General features: G+C 40.3%; 1 protein-coding gene across 1 annotated transcript; it reads right to left on the bottom strand.

Moving 5' to 3' along the window:
- Positions 1-6,089: 6,089 nt before the first annotated feature.
- PARD6B (par-6 family cell polarity regulator beta) lies at positions 6,090-24,531 on the bottom strand. Its single transcript, XM_065691673.1, has 3 exons — positions 24,231-24,531; positions 19,343-19,565; positions 6,090-10,568 (listed from the first exon to the last, which is right to left on the bottom strand). The coding sequence occupies exons 1-3, from the start codon at positions 24,294-24,296 to the stop codon at positions 9,739-9,741; spliced, it is 1,119 nt and encodes a 372-aa protein (XP_065547745.1). The 5' UTR covers positions 24,297-24,531; the 3' UTR covers positions 6,090-9,738.
- Between the last annotated feature and the right edge of the window lie 1,126 nt (positions 24,532-25,657).

The raw sequence follows: 25,657 nt of genomic DNA, 5'->3' as shown, positions 1-25,657 counted from the left end.
TGCTCCGCCCCCCGGCCGCGCCTCCTCCTCCTCCTCCTCCCGGGCCCAGCCGTCGCCGGGGCTTCCCTCAGCGCTCCCAGCGGGCCGTGCGCGCCTCCCAGCGGCAACAGGCGGTACGGCAACCCGGGGCGGTGACAGCGCTGCGCTGTGACGGGCAGCGATCGCGCACCAGACCCCGCGTCTGGCTTGGAATCGCTGGGAAATTCAAGGCTGTAGGTGCTCAGGATTTCTCCGCGCCCCGTTCGCAAGGTATCTACGTGACCTGAGGCTAGAGACGTTCAGTTCTGCGTTAGGCAGAGCAGCACTGACAGTGCTAAGTCACAAAAGCATCCTGTCCTCCCTGAGGATGGAATGGCAAGACCCCGGGTGGAACCTGCAGTTACAGACACTTTTCAGCCCTTCTGGACGCTTCTTCACTGCCGAAAACACTCTTCCTTCAATTAGGCTCCTTTAAAACATACTCTTAAACCAAAGCGCCATTTTAGAGAAGGACAAATGATCAAGACAGCAGTTAGACACAAAACCTGCCATCTGTTCTGGTTTAGCTGTTCTTCCTCTAAGCAGGAAACAAGACCTGCTTGGTAACTGCTATCAGTTCATAGGACAGGGGAGGATTTATCAGTAACAGCACAGTTCTCAATGCTGAAATATGCAGTAGTTCCCACTAATCCCTTTGAGACATAATCTAATTTTAGAATTTCATACTACATAAAACTACTTCTGAGTGCTTGCAGAGCACAAGGCCACAACAGGCCTGCACCATCATCTTCTTGGCTTTGGATAAGACCAAATTATTGCTGAATAATGGCAGAAATATAAATTCAGTTTAGCATTCCTAAGAAAATGTTAGATTTACAGTCTGTGGTTTGCTGCAATCAAAGCACTGATGTAGGCTTGAGGAGGCACTTGAAGCAACAGAAGAAAAAGTTAATGGGGTTACAAGATTTCCCCAAATCTCTTCTAAAGAGTAGGGTCAGAGTGGGCTGAACCTGGTCTAAGTCACCCTGACAGCAGCATCAGACAGACCTTTTTACACTAAACTTGTGGTGACTAAAACCATCTGAAAAATCATGAGGCATTTGCAAATATCTCCCACTGACCAGCACTGCTCAGAGCAGAAACATGCTGCATCTCTGGGCACTTTACATCACATTTCAATTTACGCTCTCCAGGTCTGGCCAGCATCTTGCCATGTACTGGTGGAGTTAACAACACAGACTTATTCTCTGCTCAGCCCCCTAGGTGCCATTTTTATGCTGCAGATCCCAAGGGTTTGAATTCTGTACCTCTGAAAAAGCATTTCTGTCATGGGAAGATGTACCTGATAAAACTTCAGTGGGATTTGGCAAGTGTATTTGGGAACCTTTAACAGATCAGGATGAAATAATCCTAACTTGTTGTGTATCACAGATTAACTGTTACAAACCTATATTACCTATCCTAGGAGGAAGACCATGACAAGGTCTGTTTAGAAGAAACACAGCAAGCCAGGGGAAATACTCTGTGTTTTAAAAGTTTAACACCAACTTCAGTTCCTCCTGATTATTTCATACAGATGGTACCATCCACATGGGCTTTAGCATTGACAGGAATTCTTTACCATAGAGGAAACCTCTCAAGAGGAAACAGCACTAAAAAGAACAAGTCATGCTTTGTATTTCTGTTTCCATGACCAAATGGCTTTGTGACCTCTGTGTCTCAGCTGTAAGATAGGGATAAACCTTCTATCTTCACTATCCTAACAGTTTATCAATGCAAAGCACAGCCAAAATACAAGGAAAGCCACATGCTGAATTACCTCATTTTTTCAAGATACTAACTTTGCAGGATGACTCAAAAAATCAAAGCTTTTTGACATGATACAGACCCAATTACTGAGAGTTACCAGCATTCCAGTTTTAACACAACACCCAAATTATCTTGTGCTAGTAGCTTTTAAAATTAAGTCTTAGCTCAATGATTCATGAGCTTGCAGGCATATCTAGTTTTCTCATCCTCCAGCACAGGACAGCAAGAATACAAAGGGCAGACTTAACAATAAGGTTATTTAGGGGTTTCAGCTATTAGGATTTAAAATTTCTAAATTACAAGTCCAAGTGTTCACGTAAGCCTGTGTAGCATTCAGAAAGTCAGAGAAATCTGTGTTTATCTATTCCATACTTTCTCCTCAGCATTTATAAGCATTTCAAATCCTTTGCATCCTCCAACAGAAAAAAGCGTAAAAAAAACCCTTTTTTTTTACTGGGTACACAATATCCAGAACAGCAGCAAAGCAGCAAAAGGGGAAAAGAAAAAAGGAAAGACCTTGCAAGAATTCCAGTGTTTCACAACAGGAATATCCAGGAATACCCTTTTTGTGCCTAGAGGTTATTGTTACAACTATAAAGCTTAAAGAGAAAGACTGGGCTTGCAGGCAGAAATAGTATCTTGTACTTGACCAGCTTATACATCTTAATATAATGGACAAACTTCCGGCTATTGCAAAATGAAGTATTCCTTTCTGCAATACACCTGAACTCTCACCTCCTTCATTAGCCTATCTCCATTTGCTTCCTACTTTTATCTCCATTTTGTTTGGCATCTGTGAATAACTAGGCCACTTATTTTCAGAACCAATTTAGACATGCCAGATTGTGATACACATCATTTTACCTATTGTAGCCACACCAATATAATGGGTTTTATTCAAGCAGAAACCTCTGCACTGGATGATGTCCCTACCTTCTCTAACTCCTTCCACATCATCTGCTGTTCTCATCTGTCACTCACACTCTGTTCCTTGTTTCTGAGCATTGTCTTGAAGCTGTGACTACAAAATAAGAAAGTGGTATCAGTAAGTAGCCATTACCAGGTGCTCAAGACTGAAGAAATGCACCTCAAAGAACCATATTCTCCTGTGAAAAGGAAATGTGGCAGCCAATAAATATGCTCATATATATTCTTTTAAACCTAATATCACAGAGTCTTTCACACTGATGAAACGCAAAGAATTTCCTTACACTATCAGGTAATAAAACTGTAGTTCAGGTAGAAAGGAATGTTAATTGTAACGACAGGAAATACAATGTTATTAGCAACACTTCTGAACTGCTAATAAGAAATCCATGCTTAAACAGCACCATGATACTTCAAATTGCTTTGCACTTCATATTTCCAAAGCACTTTTGAAATCAAGCATACTACATGAAGTCCTCAGAGACAAATTAATCTTGTATTTGAGAGGTAAAGTACACAAGTGATCTATCACAGCTGCACAAGGAGTCTGAATTCTTAAATCTTGGCTACATCTCACCTCTCCAAGAACCAGCTGTACCATTTCTCACATACTTCTATAGCATCCAAGAACAATATTGTTAGCATACAATACATTTTACCTCATGCTAGTATTGGAAGCCATTTATGAAGCTACCTTGAAGCTAATTATTCCTCTCTAGCTTTACCACATGCAACTATTACATAATAGTATCTGAATATTGATAATGTATTGCAAGGAACACATATGCATCAGAAGTTATTCAGGCGTGTCTGAAATTGGACTGTCACAGTTTTAAGATAACAAGAAAGCTTCCAAGGGGTATGTAGCACGAGTCAGTCTTTTTCCTGCTGGTATAAAATTTCAAATCATCAATTTCAATTGATTACATATGAAAATCCCAGAAAGTCTTTGTATCTGCAATTAGATAAACTTTCAATTTCACAGAATAACCATCTTAACACCTTGTTAACTCTTCTCAAGGTGATAAGCTCTGAAAGACTGCTGGCATTTAAAAAGACAAATGTTATTCCATGGTATTTAACAGTTGCATTCCTTCCTCAAGGAGGCAGCAGTAGGGAAAGTTACAGTCTGTCTTTACAATTAGTTTAGGAAAACTACCAGTAGATATTGCAGTGATTTGCAGAAACAGTGTTGCTGACCTGCATGAATATGCCATTCAGTCTCACTCCCTTACAACATCCCAGACTAGCTTCGGTACCATCCCTCCACTGCAGATTCAGTCCAGGTCAATCCTAGCAGTAGTCGACTCTTTCAATTCCTGTCCAACCTTAAGTGCCCTGTCGAGCTTACTACATCCTAAGGACATGTTCTCCTTGGTCTTTGCTTCTGCAATCATCTACCCCCTGGATTATTAGCAGTTTTAGTTTATGAGAAATTCTCTTACACACAGAAGCTTGTTGGAAGGCACAGAAACATTAATGGCTACTAAGGATACAGCTATATAGTCTGTGCTCTTGCCTCAGTGAATGTACTACTCCCTGACTCAGTGCTGGTTCCAAGGCAAGGAACACTGGAGGAGATGCATGTGCAGAGTTTGAGACACCACCAGACTAATTCTGTGAAATTACATAAGCCTTACATGAAACAGTGCCCTCTAGGTTCAATATATTTTTTGACCTCCTTAAGAATTATTTCTTAGGGAGCTAAAATTCACTATGAATCAAATAACTGAAAGCTGGTAAGTGAAACTTGGATTCAACTGCACTTTTTCAATCCATCTCTTGATACTTAATTTCATCACACGAAACTTCACACACAGCTTTACTGCTTTTTACAATTTTTCTCAGGCTGATCAGGTCTCTTCTACCCATGTTTGTAACACTAGAAGCATTCTACAGTGCAGATAGCTTTTTTTTCAGTCTGGTATCCTTTTTGAAAATAGGCAATTAGAACTGCATACTACATTTAAAAGCATTGCTGAACCACGGTTTTATACAGCAATAATGTGTTATCAGTTTTGTCCTTCATTCCTTTCCTAACATAATTTGGTATTTTATGCTAGCAACTATGGGGTTGATGTGTTCAGTAAACTATCATAGCTCAGGACAGGCTCCTAAGAGGCAAGTCTGCCTGGCATTCATTATCACCTATGCAAAATACAATACAGGTTTCCCCCCACACACACACATGCAAACTGAACCTACACTGAATTGTTTGTTGGTTCACTGCCTCATCCTGCAGTCTGCCAGCAATCCTTCACATTTTGGTCCTCTTTTTATCTATTCAAAATAACCAATACTTAAAAACTTTCAGCCGCAATACTAGACAGTTACTTGCTCCCACAGTTCATGTGTAAATAAGAATCAGTAACTTGGAAATCTCTCCCAGTTTCAGAGCTTTATGCATTTGGACAGAAGGCCTGAAGTTAGAAAAACATTAAACCCGGATTTTAATCCAGGTAGGTTAAATTTTTAAAACCATTTCAAGAATCCCATACCAACTTCAGCATTCCTTTAAGAAAGGGGTAAGCAATCAAGCTTCCATGCAGAGTAAAGAAATTTCTTACAGCTACAAGCCATTCAGACTCAAGTGCACAGATGAAGTAGACCAGGTTCTTTCAGCTGCATACCAGTATTAAGATACTGGAATGCTGTTCTGAGTCTCTTCATCACCTCCCCATAGTTACATAGGCACGTATGAGAAGTACTGAACCATACAAATGAAACCAGTCACGCATGTATGAAGGAAGGTGTAGAATACGAGTCATGTGAATGGCCCCAAGACCAGCAGGCACAAAAGCCCTACACAAAAGGGCTAAAGGAAACTCAAGTCTTTTGTCACTAGGTAAATGTTTACAAGGGCTGCCAAGGCATTAGACATGGGAGAAAACATTCACAAGGGGAATGGGTTCAAGAAAAAACTTCAATATAGATGATTATACCAAGTACTTACAGTAACAGTGACAACCTCCACACCACCAGCAGCACTCGACAAAGGTGACGGAGGATAAGGAACCATCTCCCAGGCGTCATGACCTAAAGTGTGCTATGAGCAGTCCTCAGACAAGTGATAACAGTGTAAGATTCATTAGTTGCAGCTACTGTAGGAATAAGCACATCACAGGTTAGTCAACAGGGCTGAAGGACAAATGCTTTGAACCAGTCATACTCTGGGGTAGATATTTGCTCCAGAGCAGGGAGCAGAGCAAGAAAATGTTTAAGACTGCTATGAAACAAGAGCCCGCTTGGCTGCCTAAGGGTGGGGGGGAACCATCTTATTTCACACTGGAGCATAAAAGGGTATATTTGTCCTCATTTTTACTTATTTCACTAAGTAATCAAGAAAAACACACTTTATTTCTATATCCATTTATTATTCCAGTCTGTAAAAATATAAGACTAATATACAACTACATCTAGTTTGATTTTGTAAAATCATTCTTCATTCAGTGAGATACCAATGTACATTATACATTAAAGTTGTAAGAAAAATACTGATATTTGACATTTTAAACAAGTTTCATTCATGTAAAAATCACATTGCAAGTAAAATTTAATTAGAAAATACATAATATTCACAAAAATACACATGTTAAAGACAGCTTGTGAGAACATTGTCCCAAATTTAATTCAGCTGTGGAAAAAAACCATATGATTCACAGTTAGGCTTGACTTATCCAGTACCATAGCAGAACTTCAAAGTAAATGCATCTTAATTCTATTAAGAATTTGTTCTTTTTCCTATTAAGGTGCACTTAAATCTCCCAGTTGCAAGTAAGGAATGACTTTTCCCCCCACTGTGCATGTACACAACATATATAACACTAGTCCAAGGACTTTTAAGTTTTCCATTCCATTTTGAAACAATTTGGGTATTTTATAAATTAATTTATAAAATCTGGCTTGAAAATACAATTTACATATACAGGATACTTAACACACAGATTACATTAATAGCAGCGTAGCATTGTCAATCATGCGTAGCATCTTCACCATCACTTTGGGATTTTTTTCTCCTCTTTTTTTTTTTTTTTTAGCTAAAAGATAAAATCTCTATAAAACAGTCAAGCCTTGAAGTATTTTCTTCCAGGGAGGAAACTGTATAGATGTTAAAAATTTAGGAGGTAGTGAATGAAAGGCTAATAATATCAGTGTATTTTAAAAAACCTTATACGGAACCCCAGCATCATTTCTGTATAAAATGAAGTTTAGCCACTCATAATCAACCGTTAATCAGCCTGAAGTAACGATTTACAAGTATTTTGTAATTAACAGTGTATGCGTTAGTAAGATATGGAAGAACTTCAGAAACTTTATGGTAACTGCAGCATTAAGCAATTACATGCTGTGCAGTCTGTCATTGCAACTGCAAATACACACTTTAACAAAGGAAAACATTTTTAGGTTTATTCTTCAATGTTTTTATCATGTCCCAAATGCTCTGTTTTACTATGTGTTACCGAATCTCTGTAAAACAGAACATGGTGTGGGCCAAAGACACACTGGATTAATCAGTATCTCACATTTAGATTAATAGGCTTTCAGGAAAGGTCCTCAGAGAGTAATTCTCATGCAGTTTAGAGTAGGACCCTAGTTAAATTTCTACAAGTCCTTAATACTGGCATATAGAGTCAAAATATTCATGCGTCTGTTAGGAGTACAGATTGGGTAGCACAGAGCTTGGCAGCACACTAACCTTGGGTGATTGTACCTAAGCAACAGGTTACCTTGCAACACTAACACTCCCAGCCTCAATCCTCCTGTGAGTTAATAGCTCAAAGCTATTACCCAAGCTACAAAATACTTATGTGCCACATTAGAGCCATAACAGCTTTCCACTGAATGAAAGTGTTACACCTGTGTTAAGTGCACTACCAGTTCATTTTCTGTATCTGTGGTCCTCAGGTCTCTTCTCATCCAAGTGCCTTTATTCCTTTGCTTATTCAGAATACATTCAAGTAAACAAAAGGCACAGAAGTGCAAACTAGCATGATCAATGAAAGTCACCCTCCACTGATGGCTTCACACAGGAAGGAAAGTCTTTTGATACAGGAAAAGAAAAGACATTTCAAAGTAAACAATCTTCCTTAAATAAAGGAATTGTAGAGCAGCACTGTCAGAAAACATGTATAATTTAAAGTCTACATGCAGAATGAACAGTTATTTTCCTCATTTCACACTAAGTGGGTGTAGTTACTTCATTTTTAGTAAGTATTAACAAAGTAAGTAGAACACTTCAAAATTCTTCCTCAGGTTGGAAAAGATTCCAGGGCCTCTCCATGTGCACACTGAAGAAACCATAAATACATCTGACAAAGCGGAACTCTAGCCTGTATTTGCAGAGGTCCCTTGTCTGTTATGGTAACTCTCCATGAACCAAAATGGGCATGAAAATGTTCCTTGTCATCTACAAGACTTAACTCCAGTGGTATTGACAGCCTGAAAATACTACTGCTCAGATATGAATTTCAAATCTGCATTTAGTGAAACTGAACAGTAGTAATTTCTGAAGCATCTTTGTTTACATCATTAAGGAAATCTTAAACACAGTTTTAGCCTCTGATATCCTAGAAAGACTTTTACAGATACCTTAACATTAAATTTACAGTTAGTCTCTTGTTAGTAAAGTTACCAGAGGTAGATTATTTCCTCAAGATAGGGTGAGTGGGAAAGAAGACTAACCCCATTCTTTTTTTTCCCCTCAGCCTATCTCCTCAGAGGGTAGAACAAGCTTCCAAGAACCTCGACTGCTGGCTCTCATAAGCACAGTACCACAGTACGGAACCGGTAGCACCCTACTACCTTCTTAGAGGTTAACATAAGACTACTGTATTGCTGGCAAGAAGCTCCATCCATCCTTCTCCCCAATCCTGTTAGTCCCCATCTCATTTTCCTGCCACAAATTATGTTCCCAGAGAAGGGTCAAGTTGGGAACTGACTGCCAAAACAGTAAAGCAGGAGATACTAAAAAGGGAAAAATAATGCTGAAAGCCTCTCCTTGTGCTTCTCCTTGTAATTGCAGCTGATCACATGCACACTTACGCACTTGCAGCATCAGGACTTGTCACTGGTGTTTTATGTACAGCAGCTTTGTACTATTCAAAACACCCAGCCAGTGGTACATAGAAAGATCAGCATTTACAGTGTAGTTCATAATAACAAATCATTTAATATCACATGGCTCAAGCAAGGTCTATTAAAAGCTTCATTCTGATTTTAACCTTTTTTTAATCTAGGGATTTAATTTACCTTTCTAGTAGAAACCTTTATGACCTCTACTGGGACTGCGATTTTAACAAGGATTATGTTATGTTATTGCCATAGCATTAAGTTTATACTTGATTTCTTTGAAATTTACTGTGGTTGCACATTCACTTACAAAGGAACAGTCAACTTCAGAAGCCTCCACCTTCAAATCCTGGCTGCTGTCAAGTTGCTGACCACTATCACAGATGCCTATTGCTCAATGTGTCAGTCAGGAACCAGACCAACCACAAACACCTCTTCCCACCCCACCTAGTGCTTATTTTTCAGTTTCCTCATACACTGAGCCACACAAACAGCTCTACCAGCTAAACAGCAGCCCGGAACAGGAATGAAGTGGCCAAAGCAGCTCCATCATACGTAAGCAGCAGATGAACATGAAACCACAGTACATGAGACAGTCAACCTCACACAATAATGGAAATTTACTTCTATAGAACCAGTAGTATTCTGCATTAAAAAGAAATAAAGTACCTTTAAAAGAAAGCTCACAGCCATCTCTTAGCTATCCTTCATTTTCAATTTAAATTCTCATTCTACTTTAGTCACTTCTCAGTTATCTTCCATCTTTGTGAAGTATTTACACTGAAGTGCACAATTAACTGAAGTTAGTCAACTTACATAATTTTGAACTTCTTGTATTTACTTTTTTCCCTCCTTTAACTGCAGTGCTTGATAGGAGAGGTATCAAATGTATTACATCTTAAGCCAAATCAAAACATGTATGGTATCATTAATACATAGTACACCAGTGTAATTTCACAGTGTTATAATAGTTCCATCTTCTTCTAACGACTTATGATCTGAATCTTGTACTTCATGTTCCATGCTAGTGTTGCCTGCTGAATGATTCAAATTCATCTCAGTGGAAGGAAGGAATCCATTCTGTGTTGGCTCTTGAAGGAGTTCAGTTTGTGCCAATGATTCCAGGCTTTCGCTAGTAGGTGCGGCTTTTGGAATCTGCTGTGGCTCGCCACTGTCTTCAATAATAATGTCCTCTTCATCGCTCTCCTCTTCCCCTTGCAAGAAATTTGCTAAAATATTTGGTGTGCTGCTTGGAAGGCTGGATTCAGTGGACTGGCCAGAGCTGCCAGAAGTCCGACTGTTCCTCACAACATTATTTCTCTGGTTTGCTGGTCTTACTGTAATGATCAGGTTTCTGCTGTTTGCAATCATCATGTCTGTAACCTGATCAAGGCTTTTTCCTGAAACCTCTATTCCATTCACCTCCAATACTTCATCATTGACAGCCAGTAAGCCTGTGCTTTGAGCCAGACCTCCAGGGACAAGCCTAGATATGAAAATCCCTGGCACTTTCTCTAATCCATGTGGTGTTACTCTGACACTAGAGCCGTCTCGTATATAGAATCCAAGGGGTTTGTCAGTCCCGTATTTGTAAAGTCGCACCCTGCGATGGGTTTCAGGAAGAATATCTACATCTATAATGGAAGACACTGGTCTGAAGTCCTGTGGCATGCTAATGACAATGTGTGGTTTCTTCTTGTGATTATCCGGACGTAACACATTTGATAGAACGTTTTTCTTCCTCGTCAGAGTATCCGTACCAAAGGCACTGTAGTCTGCATCTTCTGTAAGACACAGCACATTGGTAATTAGGTCACTTTATATGTGGTCCATATCACATTGCTGTCATGTTTTAGGTTATCTAGGTTTCTGGCTTACTACATTAGAAACTTCTCTCTCCACACATGAAACAAGAGCTTTAATGTTTAGGCATTCAAAGTTTGTAATATTTTTTGTTTCCTTCTACCAAACTAAAGATAGTACAGAAAACCCCTAAAGCAAGTTAGCAGCAACAGAGACACAAAGAACTAGAGCTGCTTTAGAGGAAGGTTAGAATGGAATGGGTACATTCCTAGAAACAATTTTAAACAGAGTAATTCCACTGGTTATTTTTCCCTCCTCAGGCTTCAGATCATTGGAAAAGTAAGAATGAAAAAGGGAAAGCAGCCAGCGTGCCTATTATTGCCTGGCTCCTGGAAGCTGGCCAAGTGACCTGGATTCAAACTCCAGAAAGCTTGTTCCATTCTGCACCCTCCTCCCTGCCCCCATGCAATGTAGGTAAAATGGCTGAGGAGCAGAAACAAAGAGATCTTGCACACAAATACTCCAAGCCAAACCGTTCATAAAGCAATGCTGGAACTGCCACAATGTGATACAGAAGTATGCAAATGGGTAAGAGTTTTAAAAAAGAAAACATGCAAGTCATACCAATACTTCTCATTGAAAAGGAAATATTCTATGGAAGCAATTCGGATGTCTGAAATGCCTATTAACCAAAGCAAGCTTCATTTTTAATTCTTAATACGCTATAACCCTCCAAAACCAAGGAACCAAAACACATCCAGGCCCGAGTTTCCTTGGATTTACACTTTTATTTTTGCAACGTTGTATAGATTTACTGCTGTGGATAAAATAATCAAGCAGAACTGCTTTGGTCTAACCCTGCAACCCAGAGAAATTGGGATTTTTTTGTATTATCACATTAAGATGCCATTGGTTCAGCCAAGAAAGTAAAAGAAACTATACATTTCAATGTGTGCACTGAAATAACTATGGAAATGCTACCCTAGTGTGAAATTTCAGGAGACCTGTCAATTGCTGCTGAAAAAGTACACAGGAAGAGTTAGTAAGTCAGATTTCTTTTCCCTTAGGCTAAGATGAAGATATACAGACATGCACCAGTTATACCTGGACTCTTCTGATGCTTTAAGCAAAAGAGAACAAAGAAAGAAGTTCTGAAGTTAGTGAAGTCTAACGCTATTTCAGAACATAATACTAACTCCTCCCTTCCCCAGACACTGGGACTGCTGAAAACTTGAAGTTTTTTTAAGTCTGCCTCTACTAAGGCAGACTTGGACTTGGTCTTCTAAAAGACAAAAGACTACAAAAAAAGAAACTAATTTAAATTAGCCTGCAAAAAACCACAAAGGGATTTATCTTAAGCTCACACCTTGTATCTACACAAGAATCATCACATAGTTCATCAACGTGGTTTAAAAATTGTGTCCTGATGGCGGCCTCAGTTACACTATTGTTTTTCATTGTTTAAAAACAACAATCACACCTTAAGGAAGGCAAAGCTGTTTGCTAAAGACAGACTATCTTTAGCATTAAAGGTTATAGATAAGGTTGTTAAACACAAACAGGAATTATTTCTGAATGTAGCTAAGTCTATACAGCCATACCCTGGAGTCACTTTTGTGACAAAATCAGCTCCTTTGGGAGGGCATGGATGCTTCTCTGGACTATTACAGCCACCCTGCAGAGTTAATTTCTACTTCTGTTTCTCAGATGTGGCCACCTTTTCATCCAGAGTGGCGTTTCTGCAAGCCTTACTCAACGAGCAAAGGCAGCACTAACACAAATTGTTTCATGCGTTACGTTAGACACCCCACTGCTCTCACTTCATGTGCAGCACTCATAGCACTGCAGGGATGTTTCTCTCCCACTTCATCCATGAGACAGCCTCTGCAAAGCTGCTTCCCTGCTGCCTTGGGATCAGCAGGTAAAAACAAAGCTACATGAAAGTGTGGGCTAGTAAGCACAATATGAAGTTTAAGACAAGTGCAAGGTCCTGCACATGGGATAACCAAAGAGCCCAGTACAGACTGGGTGTTATGGTGGACAAGCTGAATATGATTCCACACTGCGCTGCCACAGCAAAGGCAAACTGAACACTGACGCTGCATCCGCAGGGGCATTACCAACAGAGACAGAGATGTGATCAACCGCCTGCTCAGCACTTGTCAGGCTGCACCTGCAGTAACTGTGTCCAGTTCTGGTACTCACAAGTCAATGAAGATGTGGACAGACTGGAGAGGATCTAAATGAAGACCATGAAACTGCGCCACGAGGAAAACCTGAAGGAGTCTCTTGCATTTCAGTGTTTAAAGGATGTCTTCCAAAAGAATGGGGGTTTACTTGTCTGTCCTTTTGTTTTCTTTATTCTCCCCCCAGTGAGATCAATCACTAGAACAACCTCCATGGGGACACAGGGAGTCCCCATCACTAGAGATTTTCAAGATTCAACTGGACAGGGTACTAGTTAATCTCATCCAAGGCCCTTTCCAACCTGAGCTATTCCATGAATTGTACAAAGAAGAGTAGGAAAGTAGAAGCAAACAGAATAATCTACACTAGCTATATCTGAGAACATTAAATGATTTTTATTTTTTTTTTAATTTTTAGTTTATTTGGGATCCTGAAAGGCTCTCTCAGAAAATGGAATTACTGTTGATCTGCAGAAAGAGAGGTCAAGAAGAAAAGGAAATGTAATTTAAGGTTAAACTACAGTAATATTATGTCTCAGCATCAACCAAGGCTTTAGAAATAGCCCAAAATCTGTTCTTCAAATGCCTAAGAATGTCAAATCAGTTGTGTTGAAGAGTGGCTTCATTAAAAACCAATCCAACCAACCAAACCAAAGTATGTAACAGGTGGACTATGGCTTAAGTGTAAAACTGCCAAAAATACAAACTCGACATTTACTCTCAAATGCATTTGGGGATATCTAAGTGAAGATCAGCCATTACAAACCCTGTGCTGCATCACTGAGCACTAACAGGGCTGGTTTTCCAGACAACATGGAACAATTTTTTTAATGTTTGCTTAAAATTTATGATCAAAGGAAAACGTGTGGGAAGTTTTGCCCTTATCTCCACTGACAACCCATCCAACCAGTTTCAAGTTAGACATCTGGTTGTTACATTGGGAGGATTTTTGCAATTCAATGAGTTGCAATAGCTTCTCTTCTCTGGAACTACAATTGCTTACAAAACAACTTGGAAAGGGCCATTGTGAAAGAAGATACTAGGCAGGAGGGTCTTTAAATCTTTCACTGCTGAATACAAAGTAATACAACAAAAAATTATGACATAGGTGAAGATTTTAGACAACCAGAGGACAATGGTGACTCAAATATTAAAATTCAGAATGTTAATGAGTGCAAAGGGGTTTTTTTTATGTCATGGATTTCCCCTTCCCCCCACCAGTTGCATCTCAGTAATCTCAAAAACTAGGTAAAATCTCTGGTTTCTTGTGCAGTGCATGTTTCAGTATTGTAAATCTCATACTTCAGAACTCTGGTTTTAAGGCTGCACAATCTGTGTTAAATTAAACTAGACTGGATAAAAACATTCCAAGGACCAGGAAGACACTACATGGACGAGACATGTCATTTTGCCTCATTTCAAAAGCTTCACTTCATTTTAGGTTTGTAGCAGTGACACATTTCTAGGCATTTAACACCACCCTGCTCCAGAAGAGCTCTGTTCTGTGGAAAGTTCTCCAATCAGCCATGAGTAAGCTGGAAGTATTTCAACTGATTAGTTCCACATTGTTCAGACCTTAAGCCATATCACAGTGGGTATTTTAGACTAAGCTCATCTGAAGAAAACAAGAAAATTACACACGCACGATTTATCCATTTTAGAGTGCAAGCTGCTGATGAAAGATCTGGGATATGGGCACTAACATATAACCTGTGAAGCAGCCATGTGGATGGGGCTTGGAGCAACGTGGTCTAGTGGAAGGTGTCCCTTCCCTTCGCAGGGGGTTGGAACCAGATTGTCTTTAAGGTCCCTTCCAGCCCAAACCATTCCATGATTCTACTGCTTTTAATACAAGAATTGGTTTATAACCAGAAAAGTGTATCCAAACACTGTCAGCATTGATTTTCTTACAATGCTGTTCCACATGCACAGGTTCCAACATTAAAAAGGTATTTGATTTTTAGGTTTTTCCCCCCTTAAATTTCAAGTGCACCAAATGAGATTCTCGTCAAAGAATATCTGTCAAAAACTATCGTCAAGAGTATCTGATATTTTATACATTGTCATATCAAACATATATCATTATTTGACATTCCCAGCTTGCCACAGCAGCTGTAAGGCTTCTTCACCTTCATAGCAGGCCACATAGCAGGATTTCTCTTCCTGCCACTCAGGCCTTCTGTGCCTACATGCTAAGTGTGGTATGTACTATATCTACAAACATAGACACATTTATTATACACACATCCAAGAAGTAGATTTATTGTGTCCTGCAAATGATCACAGAAAGTTTGTGCTCTTTACCCAACAGTAAGAGCTATTCACAACTTCCCTCCACAACAAGAAATGAGAGTTCACAGAAAGCAGCACCCAGCTTGTCCTCCCACAACTATCAGCTGATGAGGCTTAAAACTTTTGTCCAAATCAAGTTTTTCCACAGTCAGTAGAGAAACTACTCTCAGTTGCAAGAGGACTGGCTTTTCAAAGATTATATAAATGTATCTGTATGTGAAAGAATAGATTGGAATGTGCTTTTTAAACAAAAACTGAGATCACAAAAAACATTCCTCAGAAGAGAGAAGGACTTTAGAAATCTCTTTCAGAAGACGAATGTACAATCAAAAATATTTAACACTGAGCTGGTGCTTTTGTTTTTAGAAATTTAGTTAAATTACATGACACACTGTCCAAACAGAAGTATCCCAAACTTGCAGGCCATATGTCAAAACATTTCAGAAACTACAAAGCACCAGAGGGGAGGGTTTTTGCATTGTAACTAGTCTTAGTAGTCTAATTATACAAAACTAGCACAGACCTTAACACAAACAGTTAAAGTGACATAATTTGTGGGGAAAGGAAATAGTGAAAGGTTGACGAAAACTCATCTCCAAACCTCAGCCAAGCAGCATGACTCTGTTTAACCTCTCTTCACTGCTAGGCAAGTGCTCGAAAGCAGGATTCTGCAGTACAAAGGCATCTCTGTTCTGGCACTACCTAATCAGTTTAAAGCTGCAGCGGAAAATATTTTGGCATAAAGCCAGAGGACAAGGTGTTAACTACAGATAGCGTTAAGGAGAATGTCCACATAGTACAAGAATGAGTTTTCCCTCTGCAGTTTCAAACTCAAGGTGGCACAATCTGTATATACTCATTACATAGTGTTTAAAAACAGCTGCCCACAAATGCCAAATCTGGTTTCAATTTAGCATTGTTCAAGACAGATTTTAACACATTTTCCTGATCTGTTTGCAAGCAACAGAGCTACCCACACAAGTTACATTTGCAGAGCCCCCCCAAATAATTAGTAAATTTGAATATACATGCAATTTAGCATTTTTAAAATAAGCCCAATTTATCATGTCTCGTATTGAGTCACAAGTTATAACAAAACATGGATCTAGGAAGTGACCTATGCTTTTTGGAAGAGGACTTGGAATAGGGAGGATATTCTATAAAAAGCTGTTTAAAAACCAACTTCTTTTAATTTTCAGTAAAATAAAGCCTTTCAGTGAAAAGTCTACCTCAAAAGGCACAAATGAATTAACCAAAGAATCCCGTTTTTACTACAAACAACCATATACATGCACGACTTGCAAGAGCTGTACATTGTAATTTAATAACTTGCATGTGAGTTTGAAGGACGTTATAATCAAATACACCTTCTGTTATCATCCCTATTATTCTTGTATTTACAATGCGAAGTCCCCCACGTTGAACTGCCCTTCAGGGTTTGTGTGGACTGCGTCCACCCCCACCCTCCCCATTTGATCTTCAGGAAGATTTTTCTCACAGACAGAGCGACTCCTATACATCTGGACTTAATTATGATACATCAGTTTAACCTTTACATTCCAGATGTCAGCAGTACCTGTTAATCTGTTAGACTGCAGAAAGAAATTCTGATAAGGGAACTGTTTTCCAGAAGCTAACAGCCACTCTTGACTTGCGCAATATCAAGCTCCAGTTTAGATTTAGCATTGAAGCAGTTTAAAATGTTTTAAAAGAATCTGACTAAACACAATTAGAAGAGTCTAAGGGGAATAACATGACTTCATTTAATTACAGGATCTCTAAGTTTCTTACTACACTAACCAATACACATAAATGCTTGGGGCATCTTCTGGCTTTAATAAATTATAAGTCAGAACAGAAAAGGGTGCTTACTCTGACAATTTCTGACATTTTACAGTCACATTATCACAACTGTCACTTGTTAATAAATGCAAAAGCATTTTGTTGCTTCCCTTTCAACCCCTTAAGGTGTTCTTGGATGCAACATACTAAGAAGTTAACAGTATTTCCTAGATTTTATTGTAGTCTTCTCACACCTTATCTTAGCTTCCCACAAATTCCATCTAGCTCCTAAATTCATAAGATAATGTGATAGAATGTAATATTTTAAGACAGTAAAAACCCTCTCTTTTTCCCCACAGTGGCTTTTTATCAAAGATCTTAAATTACCAACTATTATTGCTGGAAATACGAAAACGGACAAAGTCCCATTAGAAAATGCACAGAAATTTTTCAGATTGAAGAGAACGCATGAAAGACACAAGCAGCCTTACAGGTAGAAGAGTAACTAGTTAGTTATAGGTCCAAAACACCACAGATGAAAGCAGCCCCATCAATATATCATCAATAGCAGGTATTTGTTCAGATATCGGATTTTCAATTTCAGAGGTGGGGCCAGTAAAGATCTCTGCAGTTGAATGAATTAACCATACCTAAACAAATTAGGCTGCACAAATTCCGATACATCTCTAACCCCTGCAATGCAGCTTTAGAGGCAAATAATCACAAATAAAATACAGAATCAAGTTATTTCCTTATTTTCCATCAAACAAACCTCTCTTCTGTATTATGCAAAGATGCTAAATGAAGCCAAAGCCTCAATTTAATCAGCAGAACGATCAAAGTGGTCACAACTAATTCAGAACACAGTACAGTACTGGAGGTGCTGGACTCAGGTGCCAGCCTGCATTCTTCATTCCCTGTAACTCCACATCCAGAAGGCTCTGGTGTCAAAGAGAAGGTGATGACAACTGACACTTTCTACACAGCTTTTCCCAATAGTGAATTCTAGGCATGATAAAACTTAAGTGGGTTAATCTTATTTCTGGTTCTGTGCATTACTAACCACTTCTATTACCAAGTCCTCACACCCGAGTAATAAGGAGTAATCCATCATACCTTAAATAACAGTGCAGTGAAGGTACAAGGTGTTAGAAATGTAACACTAGTAACAGTGAGCATTAAACATGTAACACTAGTAACAATCTAAAAACATATGGTGTTAAGATATAAACTCAATCCCACTCTGACAAAGTGGATTATCTCTTCTCGTCATATGGCTACTGTAGGAGATTAAATGGAATCATAGACCCTTTCTGCCTTCAGGTGCTATTAAAACAAACAGTTAATTCCTCTGGCAATTCAGGACTGAAAACATAAGTGTTGCTATACCACACAATCCTCAATACAAACAAAACAAACACATTTTGCCAGCAACACAGCAACTGGCAAGCAGCCACACTGCTTTTGAATATTGTTTTTGTGTCAGGCTGCTGTGGATCTTACTCATTTTTTGGAGTGGGAAAGCTAATAAAAGCTTTTGATGCCCAAGTATTTTCTAAGGAAAGTAAGTCTGGCTTAGCAACAGTCAGAAACAGCACACACCTTCATAACACAGCTAAGGAAGAAGCAGCCTGCTATTCAAAGAGGAGTTGACTAGCTTCTTCTAATAGGAACTACATACACATGTTCACATATGTACATACAATATATGCACATTCACACCTGTAGGCAAGTCAACAGAAAACCAGGAAGTGCAGAAATCAGAATTTCTTGACTTCTCTGTATTAAAACAATTTCAAATCACATCACTAGATATTTTCCTTCCCCTTCACATGCTCCCCTGGACAAGAACAAATACAGCTTCAAATCTGGTGATTTTTCTTTCATGAAGAAAAGTAGACACTAGAAAAAGACGTTAAGAACTTTGTGCCTAGAGGACATGCTATTTTTAAAGGCAGACCAACAAACTGAACACACTCACATTTGAGGTTTGCTAATTGAAATAAGCTTGTCATTTTGAAGGTTTCGGAATGTTTTATTAGAAAAGTATGACAAGAGTACCATATTAAGCTTAGCCTTTAATTTATACTGACATTTAATACCTCGTAATAAGACTTTCAAGATTCCTTTCTATCCTGTAATTCTCATCTGATCAAGATTACAATTTTATGTGAAAGACATTCAACATACAGAACAAAAAGCCCTAGAGGTTTAAAGTTTATTTTCATTTGCTTGCATAGAACCAAAAAGAAGCATTTGCTAGAGATTTAACTTGACTTTAACAGAACTAAATACAAGAAAAAAGCACAAAGTATAAATAGGTTGCCTGAGGAAGCTCTTGCAAAACAGATGAGTTGTGAATACCTTTCACGATCCATAATTACTATGGAATTTAACATGATGAAATAGGACTGAAGGGTTTTTTCCTCCATAAGTCACGCTGGTTACTATATAACTGGAGAAACAGATGATTCACCAGCTTCACGTGCACTTACCTTTTCTCTGAATGAAAATCCGGAGTAGAGGATTAGCTGTGGAAACTGCTTTGTGATAGTTGTCATCATTATTGATAGGCAGCAGGTCTCCATGAATGTCCGTGTATCCTACCAGAACATCAACATTTGGTATCTTGTGCACATGCTGCAGTAATCCATAGAACTCCTCAAACTTTCCAGGTTTGGATCTCTCCAGAGAAAATCGTCGGAATTCTGCTCCAAACTACAACAAAATATATTGTACATCATTAATATGGAAATGTAACATTCTCAAGCTATTGAATGATTTGAATGTTGAACTAGAAATGATATGGAATTAAAAATGCAGTAAAGATGACAACCAATAATTTGAAGTGACAAAAAGGTCAGTATAAACTGGCTTCTGGTGTTTGGTTCCTCCCCCCCATTCCCAGTAATAACTTTTTCATCTTGATAAAAGAATTCACTAATACAGCAGTTTAGCATTAAGGTGACAAACTAGTGCCAAGAATAACTGCAGATTCTCACACGCTTATGGAACAGCCACACTCTCAGTAAGAGACAGAATTCATACCCAGCACTGACGTTGGTGGCTCAAAACCAAGATTATGATTAACCTCCTACGGTATTTGACTACCTGGAATTTTCTTCAAAGAAATTTCACTGCACTTCAGAACAGCATGTATAAATTGTTGTACAGCTATGGTTGACTTATGCAAGATTGAGAAGCTTTCTTATCCAAACAACTGGGAATCTGAAATGTAAAAGCCACTTTGGCCTGAGACTACAAAATATGGGTGCTGCTTTTCAGTACAAACTCTGTGCAGTAAAGCTGTGATGAGCTGATCTCAAATCAATTCTGCTCTTACCTAAACAGACAGAAAGGAGGCAAACAGCCACTACTCCTTAAAAGGACTCAGAAGATCTGCCTACATGATCAAGACTCTTGACTGCAGTCTTATGAAATGTGATTGTATCCAGATTCAGATTTGAAAAAAATAAAAACTCAAAACTTAATCACTGACACTGGACTTTCAGAGGCAGGATTTGCATTTAGTCAGTATGATCATTCAAGAAAACACTCAGCTCCCCAGTCCATGCAAACTCCTAAATCACCTATATAACAAACACTTATTGATTCAGTGGCAGTAGGCATAAAACTAAACTAGGTGCAAGCATCTGATGTCAACTAGATATACTGGAGTTTTAGTATGCATAACTAGTAAAATTATAGTGTTCTGCCTAATACTGGCAGGACTTAAGGCAAATAGAATATGGGATAAAAATTATCCCAAACCCTCCATGTCAGGTACACACAACATACCAAAGAGGCTAAAATTGATAGCAGCAGTCAGCTTACTAAAAGCAGACCAACTTGTATATGAACTAGAAGGGTAATAAGCTGATCATTAGAAAACAAAAGTCAGATGGTAGCATTTTTTTGTGAACTCTATTGCTGACCTACAGTGAATAAAGACTTTTAAGTAATGCCTTTAGCTAGTTTAGTTTTAAACAGAACAGAAGGGCACATGGAACAAAATACTGACTGCAAGTTTGAGCCTCAGTATCACATACTTGGGTATACATTACACACCACAGATATGAAGGTGCATGTTACCAAGCCTCCAGACCAACTTTTACCTCACTTTTGATAACAACCTTTTGAAGCAAAAGCAAAAGCTTTACAGTTCTCACATACAAATAAAGACATGTAAATAAGGAGACAAGGATGCCATTGTTAGCACATTAACACCATACTGACTCCAACAGCACAGTAGAACAAGCTACACCTACCACCACCCCACCTTCCTCACAAAGTTTCAAAGGAATTATGTGGGAACATTCCTCTTCTAGAAATACTCCACTACAGTAACATTAACTAACAATAAGGCAGGAGGGATGATTCATACCCATGAACAAGGAAAGCAAAGCAAAGCCTACAGGAGGAACTCTCATTATGTCAGAAGCAGCATACTTAATCATGACGTTAAGTGAAAGACTTTATCCTGTGCCTATCAAATCTTCAGCTATGTGAAGTATGAATACCACAGGAATTGCCCATGCACTGCATCAATTGAAATTGTTTGGCTTCCAAAGACTACATAGTTTAAACATAATTCAGTAATAAAAGTTTAAAAAGCCAACAAGCCCACTTGCTATTTGGAGTAAATATTAACTCCTCTTCAGCAAGCATGGAAACGGCCACATTTTCAAACGCGAGGTTTTTTTGCCCCTCATTATTTTTACACATAGTTGGTGCAAACACCAAGAGACTACCACTCTATCATTTCCTAGCATGGTATGCCATATGCTCAATACTACTATAAAGCAGGTAAAAGACGAAAGTAAAACTATTTAATTTCACAGTTCATTTTAACCACCAGAAATGTTTTCATTTGATATCAAATGGTGCACTCCATCCCATTCCAGGCTGCACTTAGGGGAAATGAAAGATTGGAAAAGTAGCTTAAGAGAAGGCTTCTCACCACCTGAACTTTTTACAAACACACACTGTTACACTGCTAACGCAACTGGGAAAACACAGCACAAGCCATGTCAGTATACTAGGAAATTAGTAAGACTTGAGAGACATCTTTAAGTCACAGCAACACAGCATACTGCTGCTATGCTGTAAGCCTCCAGCAACAACAGAAGATGAACTACAGTAACCATCTGGTTTATCAGTATATTAGATTTCATTCTGAAAAGTATTATTCAAAGTCCTAAGAGAGAGCACAGGGAAAACCTGAATTTTGTATCTAGGGAGCTAGAAGTTTATCTGGGGGCTTTCATATCACCACTGGGAACTCTAGCTTGAGGTATACAAGTTTATTTTCTATTACAAGAAAAAGGGCTAACTGAAATTAATATACTGTGGGGATTCCCGATGGCAAGTTCAGCCCAGTTGCCAAGTCGAAAAAGCCAAAATAACAGAAGAAATTTGCTCATACAACTGCAAGTGCAGCCAGGCTGTGCTGGCACAGCTGTGTCAGTAGGGCAGGATTATTGATCTGCAATATCTAAATACAGAGCTATACCTCACTCATAAGCCCTCAAACACTAGACCACTCCACAGTAATGGTCCCCTTCACCTCCCACACAAGAAGGAAGAAGCCTTTCTTCCTTCTCTTTAGAATAGCTTATTTTCATAAATAGAAGAGAACTCCTATGCCATATTAAATCAAGGTGCTGTTAAATAATGCATTAGTGACAAGTAGTTCTAGGAATGCCTTGAGACCTGCTACATAATATGCACTTAAGAGAATCCTTGTTTATTAGAACTCCTACGCTTCTCCATACAAACACCAAAGAACACATCACATAGGTGATCTCTAGATATATTTTAAATCAAGGAAAACACAATGGGGGAACAGTAAGCCTAGTTTGGGGCTGAGGAAACAAGCATTTTGTTTGTAAGCACATTGTAGTGATTGTTTTCAGCCTTGTAAGAGCACAGGTAAAAGACTTCCCCAACCACAGTAACAGCTATGCTTAACTAGTATTTGGCATACCAGGTAGACCTGTGCTTTCTGGTTTTGACCACGTGAAAAGTTAAGACTTGAAAGAAGTCATCCTCATTCAAGCTACAGAGACAAACCATACATTTTCTAGAAGTTTCAGCACTGTAGCAGGCTGTCCTTAAAAACACACACACAAGTTTTGACCACTCACTTCACCTATACCATAGCTGCTCTAACACTTGACTGGCAGGAAAGGAAGATACAGGATACAGACAGGCTGCAGACGAGATTAAAATAAAAGCCAACAGGAGATATATTTTTCTACCAATGGAACAAAAAACAACACCTACATCTATGTAGGTGCAATTACAATTTGTCTAGACAATGAGAAAGGGGCTTTAACTCAAGCTACCCAGATTTAGCTAATGGCTTGACACTTCACCTAATACTGCACATCCAACACTTTTACAATTATTAATTGCAGAATATCGATAAAATGTAACACATATAAACCAGAAAATGAAAAACCTAATTTCTTTCAGAACAAAGTTTTGCCAAAAGACTTTGCCCAACAAGCACATGAGAAATTAGCAACATGAAGAATGGATGCAGATACACCCGTGAGAGAATTTACACAACTGTGCAAAGCCCTGACCACAGAAACTGCTGTATAAGCCAGAACATATCGAGACACACACGAAACAATTGCCAGTGTCAAATCCTCAGACAGCCTCTAAAAGAAGGCAAGCTCTATTTTAAGATAAGTTAGTCAGGGCTTACCTCTACCAAGTAATGCAAGTTATAAGAATATGTTCTACCCCACCAAAAAAAAAAAAAAAAAGCACGAAAAAACAGTCACCAAGTTAAATAATAAAAAGAAAAGTATAGAAACAGCCCCTAAGTTAGCAGGGGCTTTCTCTAATTCAGACAGCAGGTTTTGGAGTTTGTGAATTATGATTCTGAACACCTCTTTTGGCCCAGTTATACCAAACTTTCCTCAGCCATCTACTTCTCTGTATCCTTTTCAGTCTATGCAGAAACGAAGGGTGCAACTCCACCAACCTGCTTGTTAAAAACACTTCAAAAATGCTTATTTCCCCCCGCAAACAGCGCTCCCCGTATGCACCTCCCGCTGCCTCAGCCTCCTTGCAGCCGAGTAGCCCAGGAGCTGGCCGCAGCGGGGCCGGGCAGGTAGGGAAAGCAGACGGCCCCCGCGGCCTGAGGAGCGTTCCAACCCCACCGGGACCGTGCCCCGGCGGACACCGGCCCGCCGCCCTCGGTGCCACCAGGTGAGTCAGCAGCGCTCCCTGCCCCGTCCCCTCACCGTCCCCCCCCGCCCTTCTCCACAGCGGCACCGTGACCAGGCGCCCCCGCAGGGCAGGGCAGGGCCGGGCCGGCTCCTTCCCGCCCGCCCGCCCGCGGCCCTCAGCGTGGTGACCAGCACCTACCTTACTCTTCACCTCCATGGTGCCCAGGCCCCGGCTGCCCGCGGCCCCGCGGTGAGGCCGGTTCATGCCGCCGGAGGGTCGGTGTCTCGTCCTCGCTCAGCCGCGTGCCGCCGTGCGCGCTGCTGCGAGAGGGAGGAGAGGAGCAGCGGGAGGAGGGCGAGCGGCGCAGCCCGAACCCAAGTGCCCCTCACAACCGCGGCCGCCCCGACGGTCGCTGCCGCCGCCGCCGCCCTCAGACAGAGAAAAGGGGCGGGGCCACGGCGGCTCCTGGCACCTGCCGCGCCACGGCCAGCCGCGGGGGCGGAGCGGCGCCGCCACGGCGCCTGCGCCGCCGGGAGGGCGGGGCTGCGCACCTGCCGCTGCTGAGCATGCGCAGTGGCCGGCTGGCGGGAGGGGGGGGCCGCGCACCTGCGCGGGGCTCGGCGGGGTTCCAAGATGGAGGCGGGCGCCCGGTGCGGGTGAGGAGGATGGGCGGTTGTGTGATAAGGAAGTCTTTCTTTCCCCGTACCCTAGGGAGCAGGTGTGGGATGTGCCTCGGCAACCTTTGCCCTGCAGTAGCCGGGTCTGATGTGTACACCAGGGCTGCGGTTCCCCGCCTTCTCCTCAGGCCGCTCAGTGCATCGCGCCCTGAGGCGGGTGGGACCAGGGCTCCTCAGGCGGGTTGGGGTCCCGCGGACTTAACACAGAGCGCACAAGTGTTAGTTCGTGTATTGACACGGTACATACCGGGCTGGAAGTTTGAACTCTTGCTCTCTGGATGCCCTTCAGGGGCATAAAGATGCTTTTGGAGTTTTCATTTTAACCACAGATAACATTGTAGTATCTAGTAACATCTCCAAGTGGTTGTGTCTGTCAGAGAGATATATCTAACATGTCAGAGGGGTCTAATTCTGAGATAGATCTGTTATTTTCATATAAATGTCTGTTTAGCTACCCTGAGAGAGGTGCTGACAAAACCCCTAAGTGGAGGGACCATAACCAACTCACAATCTGAAGAGGAAAGACTCTTCACTTGTATAATTTTATATGCAAGAAGAAATCATGTACATTAATCTAGTTATGTCAACAAACCTTTGAAATCCAGGTCTCTCCCTAATCTATAAAACTGATAGAAGAGAGCTCAGTGTGAAGTATCTGTGTGTAGATGGCTGTGAAGGGAGTTCAGACAGTTCCTCACAGCTGAGGCAAGGTGTGAGTATCTGTTCACTTCTCAAGTCTCAGCTGGTAGCCAGTAATTAAAAAAATAAATCCAGTGCTGAATCACTTTTAAATTGGTGCTGGTTTATGTACATCGTGCCAAAGGCAAAGGAATTGCAGCTATCGCCCAAGACAAGCCAAGTTGTAATTAGTACAGAGGATATTGTTAAGTATAGTTTGCTGTCAGACAGTGTCTAGCCTAATTCAGTCTTCCCATCCTTTATTTAGTA

The sequence above is a fragment of the Lathamus discolor genome, chromosome 11, assembly GCF_037157495.1.
Source record: "Lathamus discolor isolate bLatDis1 chromosome 11, bLatDis1.hap1, whole genome shotgun sequence".
Classification (NCBI taxonomy): Eukaryota; Metazoa; Chordata; class Aves; order Psittaciformes; family Psittacidae; genus Lathamus; species Lathamus discolor.
This window is presented reverse-complemented; position numbering and strand designations above follow the sequence as displayed.

Bases quoted from the DNA above. Each gene is read 5' to 3' on its own strand.
- PARD6B (XM_065691673.1), bottom strand. From the start codon at position 24,296: ATGAACCGGCCTCACCGCGGGGCCGCGGGCAGCCGGGGCCTGGGCACC. The intron at 19,566-24,230 runs GTAGGTGCTGGT...ATTTTGTTGTAG, and splicing joins CCATGGAGGTGAAGAGTAAG to TTTGGAGCAGAATTCCGACG. The intron at 10,569-19,342 runs GTAAGTGCACGT...TGTGTCTTACAG, and splicing joins GATTTTCATTCAGAGAAAAG to AAGATGCAGACTACAGTGCC.